We start from the raw sequence: 12,903 nt of genomic DNA on the forward strand, positions 1-12,903 counted from the left end.
TGTGCACACACATGAACAAAGTCATCAGGCTGCCCATTGTAAAGACACATGCGTTCTCTCCTGGGTGATGTTGGAATATATCACGAGTACAGTGCATTTATTAAAAAAAAAAAAAAAAAAAGGCTGCAAGAGTCATAGTTGCTTGGGCATGCTTGGGTGGAGGTGGGGCTTTCAAAAATGACACAGAGTGGAAAAAGTGGTCGAAACTTGCGTTTGGCAATTGCGAGGTTGGTTTCAGATCGAACAGGGACAACGGCAAACAAGTGAGCAGGGTACCAGTGTCATGTGAAAGGCTGCATTCAAAACATTACTGATTCAGGGGAGCAGAAAGGCTCAAATTCATATTTTTAAGTCATTTAAAGTCCATAAAAATCACAAATTACAATTTATCTTCACACAATCCTAGTTTAATGCATTCTTACATAGAAATAAAACCTATGTGCGTGATTATGTAAGCTTACGCTCAAAAAGATTCTCAGATTCAAACTTTTTTTGAGCACAGATCTATGAAAAAATGACTAGGTACATATAGTTTTGCTCACAACCAGTCATAGCATGCTTTGTTCAGTAAAATGCAACATGTGATCGGCCATAACCACAGCAGCTTCAAACCATACTGCCTCTGAACTTAAACTCTGTCCTGAACAATACTCAACTCTACAGTTTTTTTCGCAGTGAAGAAATCAATTCTGAGATGATTTTTTCTCTTCTCTTTTTACAAAACCCGACCCTGAAAAAAAAAAAGCAGCAAATCTCTCAGGTCAAAGACGGTGAACACGAGAACATCAGGCATTTCTACCTGATAAATGACTCAGCTGTAAATTATCATTCAGCAAAAGCACAACACATTTGTCTGCATATCCCCGTAATTACATTTTCTTAATTATAATCTTCTATTAGTCTGAGTTTGTGATCTGCAGGGGCTGTGCTGACGTTCATATCAGCCTTTTATCAACCTCCAATAAATAAAAAAAACATCCTAAATGTATGTTTTCACACTTGATTAACATAAGAAGAACATTATAGAAAACATATTACATCTCTCTCCTCATCTTTTTTTAATCTTGTAATGTCGGACAGTTAATCTGTCTCTCAACACTCCGCGCCAAACCTCTGTCATCCTCCAATCGCTCTGCTCTCTGTCGATGTGTCCCCTCAATTTTTCCCCCCTTGCTCCCTTCATCTCTCCTCTGTCTTCATTGTCTGTCTGCTCGCTTGTTTCCTCCTCTCTATATTCATCGCTCTTCATCTCTTATCATCTCCCTCCGTCACCCTCCCTTGTCGTCTCGCTCTGTTTTCTCTCTCTGCTCCTTTGTCAGCTCGTCTGTCTCTGCCTCTTTCTTGCTTATCAAACTTTGACATAAAAGTCTATCACTTTCTCTTGTCTCCCTCCTTTGGTTTTCTTCTTTGATTCCCCTCGGCCGGCGTCTTCTGGTCTATTTTAGTGTTTTACTTTCTGCCTCTTGATTCCTGGCTCTGAATTATTGAAAAGATTGACCCCTGGCTGCACAGCTGCTGTTTGGGCGTGGTGCGTGTCTCTTTTTCTCTCTTTACATTACGCTTCTAGAAAGCCACTGGGAACCCGATAGTTACACAACAGTGTTCATACTTCATATTTATTTATGTCTAGATGAATTCAAAGGGTCAGTGTTACACTCCCTGAAGTTTCTGCACTGAAATTGATTTGCGAGGGACTTTTCTTGGAGATGACCCAAAGCTATAAAAGCTTTCTAACTATGAAATTTAAGATTTATGGAAATCGAACCAGTGACTCGTGAAAAATAAGTTTCATTCCAAAACAAAAAGTCATGAAAGTTTTTTGATATAATTCCCAAATCTTGGTTTAAATCCAATCATGGCATACATGTGTTAGGCACAATATTGTCAAAGAATCGAGTGATAATCAGACAGCCAGTCTTTTGTTGACTAATGGGGTGAAGTTCTTGCCATTGAAGAACTAATTTTATAGGCAAATGTTGAGTTAGGGTTGTTCCACACTAGGGGACCCGGAATCCGAGAACCCTTGTATTTGGGTACCGAGTCCTCTTGAAGAGGTGGTCCAACTGGAGCGCGGTCGGCTGGAGATGGGAAGAGGGTAATTGTTGGCGTCTCAGAAATAACAAAAACATCCACAGTTAGCAAGATGTCCTTGAGCGGTTGCCATGGTTGCGTCAAATTATTTTCTGCTTCTTGGCGTCTTACCAAACCATTTATGTGCATATTGCCACCTGCTGAATGTGTACATATGCAAGGGCACTCGAGTAGGTGAACGCAGACCAGCGGGGGAGGGGAGGGGAGGGGGGAGCAATCGTGTTTGGGTAACCCTTAATGTAGCTCAAGCTAACATACTAGCTTTGAAGGGTTACCTTGGCTTTTGGTGCAGACGTATGCTAACTGCTGACTATGATGCATTTTAAACACGTGAAGCCTCTCTGTCTGTGTACATTTTGGTGGTGTTAAGTGGCAGGAAACTTGCGGCCCAGATGCAACTCTCTCCTCCTCCTGCTTCCTCAAAGTGTCTCAAATGGAAGACAGCCAGCATTTCTGTGTGTGTGTGTGTGTGTGTGTGTGTGTGTGTGTGTGTGTGTGTTTTTGCTGACATAAGTGTCGGCTTCAGTTGTAAAAAAGCACACTTTTACAAAAATAGCAAACTATTTTCAGTCCAAACGTGGGCTGAATTAAATCTCTCTTTTTGTCTTAACACACAAAGATGCACTAAAGACCCTGAAGGTGTCATTTTACTGGAGAGTCAGAAAGTGTTAGAAGTGCTTTCAGCCCACAGCATCGTACGTTAAGTGTAGCTTGACCGTCCAAGAAGTCAGATATACATTATTTATCAGGTTTGACAAAAATGAATAAAAACAGTCTGCAATGTAATGCAAACCAACAAATGCTCCCGTTATGAAGGTTTTATTGGCAAAGTGTTCTTAGAAACTGTTTTTGAGCTTTTGATTTTAGCTTTTGGCATCTCTCAAAGATGCATTTTGTTGCTTCGATTATAATGACGGGCTACTCTGAACTCTCACTGATACGATCATGGTATACAAAACATTTAGTTTAAATGTGATAAAACTCAACAATAGGAACAAAACACATTTTAAAAGACACTACTTAAGACCTTTGTATCTGACTGGGTTCATTTTAAAGCTCATGCGAACATTTCTAGGTTTGTGTTGATCTTGGCGCCCCCTGTGGACAATGTGTAGATGTAGATGTGTAACCCTGCTGGTTCTTTCTTTATTTAATCGCTTAGATGTGACCGATCCTAATGAAATATTTTTTCCCCAATCAGAGTCGTTTTATGAGTGTTTCCTCATCGACGTCTCGTTGTGTTTGTCCACAGGCTCTTCAATCTGACCCTGAAGAAGCTGATTATGCTGAAGGAGCTGGATAAAGACCTCACCTCTGTGGTCATCGCCGTCAAACTGCAGGTACTCGTGCTGTATTCAAATAGTACAAAACACGTTTTCTGACAGCAGCAGAACACATTTGAATTGAGAATTGAAGTCTGATGTGCTCTTTCTTTTCAATAATTGAGGAAAACCAATGACTTCTTTGTGAACATAAAATACACCTTACAAGGTTTTAATTCCCCTTTAACGCTCTGGCTCCACTCCTAGTTCCTCCTTCTTGGCTTGTTTTCTTTTACCATCTTCATCTTGTTTACTATCAAAGTCGACCAATACATTCTCTTTAGATTCTGGCACGTAACACTTGAAGCTGCTTTAATTCTTTTTCTTCACGCTGTTGCTTCCACATCCTCAATCTTTCCTCTTCCCTCCCTCCTATTAGTCAATTTCCGTCTTTTTCTCGACCTCCTCCGCTCCCACGCTTCCCTCGCTGCGTGCGGTAGATGAGAGTTCATTGTTTTGACTCGGCTGGAGTCGGCCTCGGCGTGCTAACAGTAATCTTTCCTTCTTTCCCCCTGCGCTCATGATGTCTCCTTTCTCTGTCGCCTCCTCAGGGCTCCAAGCGGATCCTTCGCTCCAACGAGATCCTGCTGTCCTCAGCGGGGCTGACAGAGACCGACCTGCAGCTCACCTTCTCCCTGCAGGTGAGGACTCAGTCATGTCAGGTGTCTGTCAGTCAAAAGGCAAACAAGAGACTTTTGTTCTTGTGCTTTTATGATCCAACAGAAATGGACAAAAATAACAAGCTTTTTGATCTTCTTGGCTATAAATAACTAAATCCCTTCCACATCAGCTTTAAAAAGTGGAAATGTCACCTGAATAAGGAACATTTTTTATATATATATTTCATAATAATGAAAAAAAGTTAGCTGTTAAAAGTAGAGATCGACCGATAAATCGGCCGGCCGATAATATTGGCCGGCTGATATCGATATTGGCAGACCCCCAGTGACTATCGGTATCGGCTAATGTTATCGCAGATATGCGCCGATATTACAAGATCTATTCAGCAGTCACATAGCATTTCATTTGAGTATCATTGTATTACACTAGCAGCTCTCTTTCACCAGCAGAGGGCGCTATTTGGATCACTACAATTATTATCACTCCCCAGAGTGATGCACCTACTTGCATGGTTACTTCCATCTTGTCTTCAGTATATATCTTTTCCACGAGTGTTTGATAACTGCATTTGAGGAATCAACGCAACAAATGTGTATATCTATCTCTACGGATTTCATAGATCTAAGAAAAATATCGGCCGATATATCGGTATCAGATTTTTCTCTTTCCCAAATATCGTTTCAGTATCGGCCCCAAAAATTCTGCATCGGTCGGACCCCTTTGGAAAAGTTTTCATCCTTATGCAATTTGTTGCCACTAAAGTAAGAGTTCATTTGTTTTTCCCACTCTGTATGAAAAAAAATTATCTATAAAAAAAAAAAAAGGGTCTAATTAAAAAGCTTGTGCTTACAGATACATGGTAAATGTTGCTCCGGTTCAGAGATGCCATATGTAATCATTATTAGACCTCATTGAGCGCCTTACACTCTCTACCTCTGTGCTTAATGTAACTCCCAGTGAGGCTTCCTCTGCTCCAATTTATCATTTTCAATTTCCATGTTTCTAAATGCTGCTAAAAGGTCAGGGAATTTCTCTCTCTGGATGTTAGCGAGAGCAGTGAGCCAGACATTATACATTATACATTAAAGTTACGGCGGCGGCACTGCAGAGAGGAAACCTATTAAAACCGAGCGGCAGAGTGATTTCACGGCTTTGAAAGTTGTTAAAGGACTCGATTTTTGTTCCATTTATAGTGCAGCCGGTGAGATCTGTAATGACGAGTTATGTCATAGTTCGGATGTGACTAAGAGCGTCGACACTTCGGGACGCCGGAGACAGGTCAGCGGGTGCGAACGTGTTACGCAACAGGCCTTTAGATCGGCCTCATTATCATGACCTGGGAAGCTGATGTCATCTGAACCCGTTGAGCGAGTCAGTCATCGCCCTGTCAGCGGTTTCTGAGCACGTGTGTAACTCTGGACGTGTTTGTTTACATTTGTGTACCTGCAGTATCCACACTTCCTAAAGAGGGACGCCAACAAGCTTCAGATCATGCTGCAGCGACGGAAGAGATACAAGAACCGGACCATCCTGGGCTACAAGACTCTGGCCCTGGGACTCATCAACATGGCCGAGGTAACGCAACCCGATTCATTCCTTTAACACCGAAACAGAAAACAACACAACTGTGACTCACAGTACTGTGTCCTGCTACTCTCCCACTTGTATATCTGTATTTATCACATTCAATAGCAATTTGAAAGGAAATATTTTATAATTTCAGAGATTATTATTTTACATTTTACAAACACTCATACATCTTTTACAAAAAAAATGTAAAACAGCAGCAGACGAGTGCTAATAAACATAAAAAAAAACAAGATTCTGCGATCGATTACAAATAATCATAGGCCTCTTCATGGTTGATTTGTTTGATATAAGTTTGTCCTTTTAGGCCAACAAAAAAGAAAATGTCTGTGGGTTCTCCTTCAGTTGACCCTCCATTTTAATGATTCTAGACACAGCTTCCTTGAAGGGGTTATTTTATTTATTTATTTATTTTTATTTTACAGGGACATTGCATATTAATAAACATTTCAATAAATATGCCAGAGTTAGCCAAAAGGCTCATTTTCATCTGTTGCCGCTGGCCAGATTTTATAAAAGGCTCCCTAAAAAAAAAAAAAACAGCAAAACAAGTATTAGTAAAAGCACGTATCCAATAACCTACTGGGGCTGTAACTCCCTGAGACGCTGTATTGAATTGCCTTCAAACATTTTTCTATTCAGAGACACAAAGTCGTTTGAAAATGAGTCTGAATAGTCTGCTCCTGTTAAAAGAAGCGCTGGCATTTTATTGGTTTTTCTTTTTTATTTCAAGAGGTGAGAAACCTGAAGAGTATTTTTCCAAATGAATGACTGATTTTTTTCACTGGTCTAATAAAACAGCTTAAGGCTGGATGAAAAGAAACTTTCATGCAGACAAAATGCTGGAATCTGTTTGTGTATTTCCAGCACACATCCAGCAGCAGATGGAGGTTGAGCTGCATGTTTAAGGGTCAGCTGCGAGTTGTTGAGTCAGCGGAGTGTCTTCAGCTGGACGAATGTCCCAGATGATCTGAGCTTGTTGACCCAACAAACGAGCGGCCACGGGCTCATTTCCCTAAAACACGAAGCCTCTGCCTCCTGCGTCTGTGCAATCTCCGACTAACATCATGTCAGAGTAAACAGGATGCGCTTCTCTCTTGCAGATCAAATCTTCCACATAAGTCCCTTTTATCTACTGGAGACTTTCATTCAAACTTATGTAGTTTCCGACCTTTATTTAACCTCCATCTGGACCCAATTCTCCCAAGTGCACTTAAAACCAAAGTCAGACTTGGATCTTTGGCCTTGTGTTCTCTTCTCAGCTGCCATAAATGTCGCCATAAATCAAAAAAAACTCCCAATTAAATTTCAGCCTCTTCTGCCAAAAGCACCTCACGTTCCCCTCTAACAATATGAAGCCTTTATGATAAAAAAAAAAAAAAAGGACTGTGATTCATGGTGTGTCTTCAGTGCACATGAGGATATTCTGGGTGGCTTCGTCTGAGAGTGAAGTCTGAATTATTTAAAGTGTAGAACACCTTGAACAAACGGTTTCACCTCAAAGTACTTTATGGAGAGAAAAAGACATAAATAAGGACTTGGTCAAGAAACAGACTCAGGTTTTTTTTTTTCTATATTTCTTCCCAGATCAAAAGCATTCTCCTTTTTTATAGTGTTGTTCCAGTCTTCAAAGATACCTGCTGGCGGTCAAAGCATGTAAAAATAAAGTCTATTCACGAAGCTGCTTCGGTCGACAGGTTTGCTTCAAAATGCCCTAAAAAGGACCCAAATGCAGACCTATACGCATGATGGGTTCATACTCACCTTCTTCTAAAGGCACAATAAAAGTTTCTGCAGCGTGAACCAGCCTGGTGGATTTTAGCCCAGAGCCCTGTGTGTGTAGGTGTGAGTGTGCACGCTGTAAGGGACACACTTGGTTTTCACTTAATACATTTGTATCTGAAATGTCATTTTGACTGTGCTGTAGTGTGACAGGTTCCACTGTCCTTACAGGTATTTTGAGGACGTATTGTTGGAAGTCTTATTTTAACTTGTGAGAGGTCTTAATGGTTGGAAGTCACTTTGACTAGGAAGTTTCTAAATGGTAAATTGTAAATGGTCTTGAGCTTATATGGCGCTTTTCTGTTCCTCCGACTACTCAAAGCGCTTTTACTCTGCAGGTCACACCCACCTTTTCACACACTGATGGTAGTGATCGCTATGTAGTATCATCAGAAGTAACTAATCCCATTCATACACCGCCAACGAAGCAGCGGGAGCAATTCAGGGTTAAGTGTCTTGCCCAAAGTCAAAGTCAACTTTATTGTCAATTTCAGAATATGCCAGACATACAGTGGAATCAAAATTGCGTTTGTCTCCGTCCCGCGGTGCAGTACAACCAAAATAAGGTAAAATAAGATGAAATAAAATGAGGTAAAATGAGATAAATAATATTTACAGTAATAAATTCTAAATTGTGCAAAGGTACAAAACAATCGGACATGACATCGAACCCTCGACCTTCTGGTTGAGAGGCGACGACTCTACCACTGAGCCACAGCCGCCCAATCTACTCTGCTAAGGCAGTATATGATTTGTTTGTGGATTTTCTTCTTGTGGATTCATTTTTTTCATGTGACCATTAACAGCAGCCTATAACGTGCCCGTTCAAAAACCAACAGAAGAGAGAAGGCGAAGAAGTTTGGGGGGAAAAAACGCTTTCTTTAATCCGAACTTGACCTCATTATTCATCATAATATGATCTTTTTAGTTTTTCCCATTTTTTTTTTTTATTTGAATTTGCAAAACTTTCAAGTTCATTTCGTTTTGCTTTCTCATTGCTGTAAAAAAAAAAAAAAAAAAAAAACATGCTGCTGCACACAGTCATGGAGGGTGAAATTGCTCACATTGAAGATTCAGAAATAAATCACTGCATACGTTTCTGCATAATGCACTACATCAGTGAAGGTTGTATTTCAACTCTCTGAGGTCTTTTTAATGCATTCTGAAAAAACGAACCCGCAGAATCCATCCATCCATCCATCAGGCTTTTCAAATCGTCCCAGCGTTTTCCTCGTCACATTTGCATTCTCGCTCTCCTGACTAGAAAGTGGTTAAAATTGGCAACCGCAGGATGTTTGAACAGCACACAGGTTATCTGAACATCGGCCAAGTAAACAGATGTAAAGCAGTAACGTCTCTTTAATGTGTGGCTGAGGCTGTCTCCATAATAAGCTGCTCAGACTTCATTAACTTTGCGAGCGTGACCAGACTGCTGAGACAGGCTGGATGTCACTCAGTTTGATACACACACACACACACACACACACACACACACACACACACACACACACACACACACACACACACACACACACACACACACACACACACACACACACAGGAGACGTGATGCTGCTGTTTGCTGCCGCAGCAGAGAGAAATGATTTTAGCGCCTCACATGTTCATGTTTTCTCTGTTGTTGTTTTCAGTGACAGTCTCTGCTTTGTTAATCCCTTACTCTGCTATTCTTTTTTATCTTCAGCCTCCTTCTCTCTGCTCGTTCTGTTATCATCCTCCTCTGAACGTCTGCCTCGTGTCTTAACTCATGTCTTCTCTCTATGCTGTCTGACCCGTCCCTCTGCATTTTTCTCTTTCCTCTACAAAGCCTGTCCTCCTCTTTCGGTTCTTCCCCTAAAGCTGTTTAAATCATGTTTAAGGGTTTTTTTTTTTCTTGCTTGCTTGTTGTGTGTATGAGGATCATAATTGAAAATGTTCTGCATGCTCTTCTTTCTTTAAGTGACAGTCCTGTTTTCATTACCCTCCTAGCTAGAGGGGATGTTAATTAGGGAGTGGGTAAAACTCAGAAAATTAAAAATGTTTAGTTTTTGAGTCCAGGACTTGGACTCAAGTCTGACTCGAGTCCCATAACTCGACTTAGACTTGAGCACTGATGACACTGACTTGGACTTGGGCTCGAGGATTGACTGCGTTCGGAAGCTGGAGAGAACAACTCGGATTTGTTTATTCATAAAGAACGTTTTATTGTTTTTCTTTGAAGAGAATTAGTGAGGGACATGTGCTCTCAACCTTCCTAAAAGAGCACATGTCACTCCGCTGTTCATCTCCTTACACTGGCTCCCAGTTACTGCTCGCATCAAATTTAAAACTCTGCTGCTCGCTTCCAAAACAGCGACACAAAACATCTCCTCCTTACTTTAACTCTCTCATCCAGGTCTACACTCCCTCCCGCCCACTACGCTCTGCCAATGAAAGGCGTCTGATCCAACCTTCACAACAGGTTCCTAAGACACTGACTAGACTCTTCTCCTCTGTCGCCCCCCAGTGGTGGAATGAACTTCAGTCCCTCTGCACCTTTAAGAAAAGCTAAAGACCCAGCTCTTTCATGAATACCTACTAACTTAATGATGATGGTCTCCATATTATTGATGATGATGATTGTTTTTGTTTGATAACGACGACTTATAAGATGGTTTCTATACTGATTAGAGCTCTCAAGAACTGCCCTCAATGTTGTGCTCTGGTCACTTCCTGTCAGCACCTGTGTGTCCAATCAGACTCAAAGCTGATCGTTTGCTCTTACTGACATTGTTTCCTCTTTTCTCGATCCTTGCTTGTGTTGTACTTACTCTCTGATGTACGTCGCTTTGGATAAAAGTGTCTGCTAAGTGAATTGTAGAATTAAAGAGATTTACCTGAAATGTACCGAGAAGACTTACACAGCAACACCGTGACAAGATCATTAAACTGTAATTTTCATTTCTGTGCTGCCACACGGTTCCTATTTTCTAGTTATTACGAGCAACACCGTGCAAGGATTAGATTCCGAAAGGGGAAGTTGTGTCAGCTGTTTGGAGAATAGCAGTTGGAATAGCACAGATTTTTCATGCAACTTGTCAGCATTGTCTGTTTTTTTTTCTTCTTCTTGGTCCAGGTGATGCAGCACCCAAGTGAAGGCGCCCAGGTCCTCGGGCTCCACAGCCAACTTAAGGACGCCTCAGTGCCCGTCGCAGAGATCCGAGTGTACTCCCTGTCCAGCCAGCCCATCGACCATGAGGGCCCTAAAGCAAAGATGTCTGGTAAGCCAATCATGTGTCAGCAAATATTTGTCTCTCTTTTTATCTATTAGTTCTTCTCTCTTTGAATTTGTCCTTACCACCCCCTCTGTGCCAACCCCAGATCGATCTCCAGACATCGACAACTACTCTGAAGAGGAGGAGGAGAGCTACTCGTCAGAACAGGAAGGCAGCGATGACCCCATTCATGGACAGGTGTGTTTGGATACGAGCAAATGATTGTTTAAGCTGCTGATTACTTGCTGCTTTAACCTCTTAAGTCAATTTGCCAACCAAGCGAGACGTGTAAACAGTGTCATCAAGCATGTTCTCAAAGATTCTCATGAGTTATTTCACAAGATTTATTTACTTTTTGATTTATTTAAGCTTTATGATCTACACAAATGTTTCACTTTGAGCTGTTTTGGCAAAAATGTTCCCTTTCTTGAAAATGCGGTATCTCAGGAACACCTTCAGGGAATTTCTTCAAATTTGGTTCAAATGTAAAATAGGATGTCACATACCAATGGAAGGAATCAGAATGGTCTGTTACAAAGTGCATTGCTAACAATGCAGAACATACAGATATTTCAAATTAGATTTTTGTTCCTCTCAATCAACGCTAATAGAAATCAGATGAACAAGGACATCAGCATAAACAAGGTCGAGTCAAATCAATTATGTTTCCTGAGTGTCCTTAGGAAGAACGGTCCGCTGCGCCTCCTGAAGAGGGCTTCAGTGTTGTGATGTATTTTTGATTTAGACCCTGAGGTACTTGTGAAGTCCACCCTCTTTACTTCATCTCCCCATTGGTGACAACCAGGACAGGAGGCCTGCTGTTCCTCTCCAACACGAGCTCATTGGTTCTCCTGGTATTCAGATTCAGGTGGTTTTTACAGCATGTGACAGCGCTTTCATTCAGTCCGCACTGCTGCTCTGTAAAAATAGTCTTAAAGTGAAGATGCTATGAGTTATGAGTTGGGAGTTAGTCACTAGAATCTCACATGTCAATTTAACAATGATGTCCACTCCACTTAAATAACATGCGATTCATTTTATTGAAAGGACATGGATGTAAACTTTTTTCGAAGCTGCTTGTGGCCGTTCCAACTTTTATTGTGTTGTTTGTATAGTGTGATAGGATGTGAAGGGAATCGGTGCCCATCGGTGCGAGAGATTGTAGGAGAGAGAGTGAAAGGAGTGAACAGACAGTGGGAGAGATAAGACAGGAGCGAAGAAGGCTTTGGACGCCGGATTGAAAAGAGTGAAAGAGAGGGAAGCTGAGCGACGGGAGACGAAAGAGAGAGTGGGTTGACGGGTGAAGGAAGCTACTGAATGGCAGGAGCAGTGAGATGTGACGGAATCAAGGGTGAAAGACTCAAATTGAACGCAGCTTGTGTTCAATATCCTGGTTTAACAATAGGGATATTTTTGGCGAGAGATGGCCATAATTTCTCTTTGGGGAGTCGCTGTAGTGTGGGACCATGGCAACATCAATAAGAATCTAGAGCGGTGGTGAAGCACAAGGGATTAGACTATCGTAATGTTGGGGGAGGGGCACTGGTTGAAACACTGGCCAAAGTTTGCAAAATAAAAGGATAAGGTTGATCCCCACTTTCTGAACCCTCGATGTCTGTTGTGTTTGGTTATTCTTAAACTTGTAAATCTTTAAAAATCGACCATAAAGATTCAGTATAGCTCAATAATAGTCAATTTTCAAATAGTTTGTTCCTTAAAGGCTTTATATGCGATTTTTTGATCCAGCAGATGTCGCCCTTGAGCACCAGCATGAAACCAAAACAACTCGCGCTGCATTGTTGTGTTAGCATGCTAATGCTAGCGATCTTTATTATGCTCGTATCTTCACACTGCATGTAAATTTACCTGAAATGAGCGTGATCTAGAAACACAGTTAAGCAGTGAGTACAGTATGTTATTCTTCTTTTCTCTAGTCCCTCAATTAAACAACTTTTATACACGAGGGGAGGAGTCAGCCGGCCGTCCTGGCGATGTAAACAAAGTGAAGATAGGACTCTGAAAGCATCACAGACAGTGGGACTCGGGTGTTACACCCATTGTAGACAGTCATGACTCACAGAGTTATTTTCAGAGGATATACTTGATTTCTACATGTAAGTGTGAAAAATCACATATAAAGCCTTTAATATTATACCGGTGTTCATTTTTATCGTTTTTTTATTTTTTATTACACAATTTTATGACAAGAAGGAAAATGTAGCATATTGCCATCTTTTTTTTTCTCCAAA

At 41.2% G+C, this 12,903-nt stretch overlaps 1 protein-coding gene across 2 annotated transcripts in view; it reads left to right on the plus strand.

The window, feature by feature from the left end:
• The window catches only part of LOC109988726 (phosphofurin acidic cluster sorting protein 1), a 66,829-nt gene that overhangs the window by 35,676 nt on the left and 18,250 nt on the right, over positions 1-12,903 (plus strand). For both annotated transcript variants that reach the window (XM_065950094.1, XM_065950095.1), the window contains exons 2-6: positions 3,344-3,431; positions 3,965-4,048; positions 5,478-5,609; positions 10,516-10,660; positions 10,761-10,852. In XM_065950094.1, the coding sequence (XP_065806166.1) occupies positions 3,344-3,431; positions 3,965-4,048; positions 5,478-5,609; positions 10,516-10,660; positions 10,761-10,852 (541 nt within the window). The remainder of the gene's footprint in view (positions 1-3,343; positions 3,432-3,964; positions 4,049-5,477; positions 5,610-10,515; positions 10,661-10,760; positions 10,853-12,903) is intronic.

This window comes from Labrus bergylta, chromosome 22 (genome assembly GCF_963930695.1).
Source record: "Labrus bergylta chromosome 22, fLabBer1.1, whole genome shotgun sequence".
Classification (NCBI taxonomy): Eukaryota; Metazoa; Chordata; class Actinopteri; order Labriformes; family Labridae; genus Labrus; species Labrus bergylta.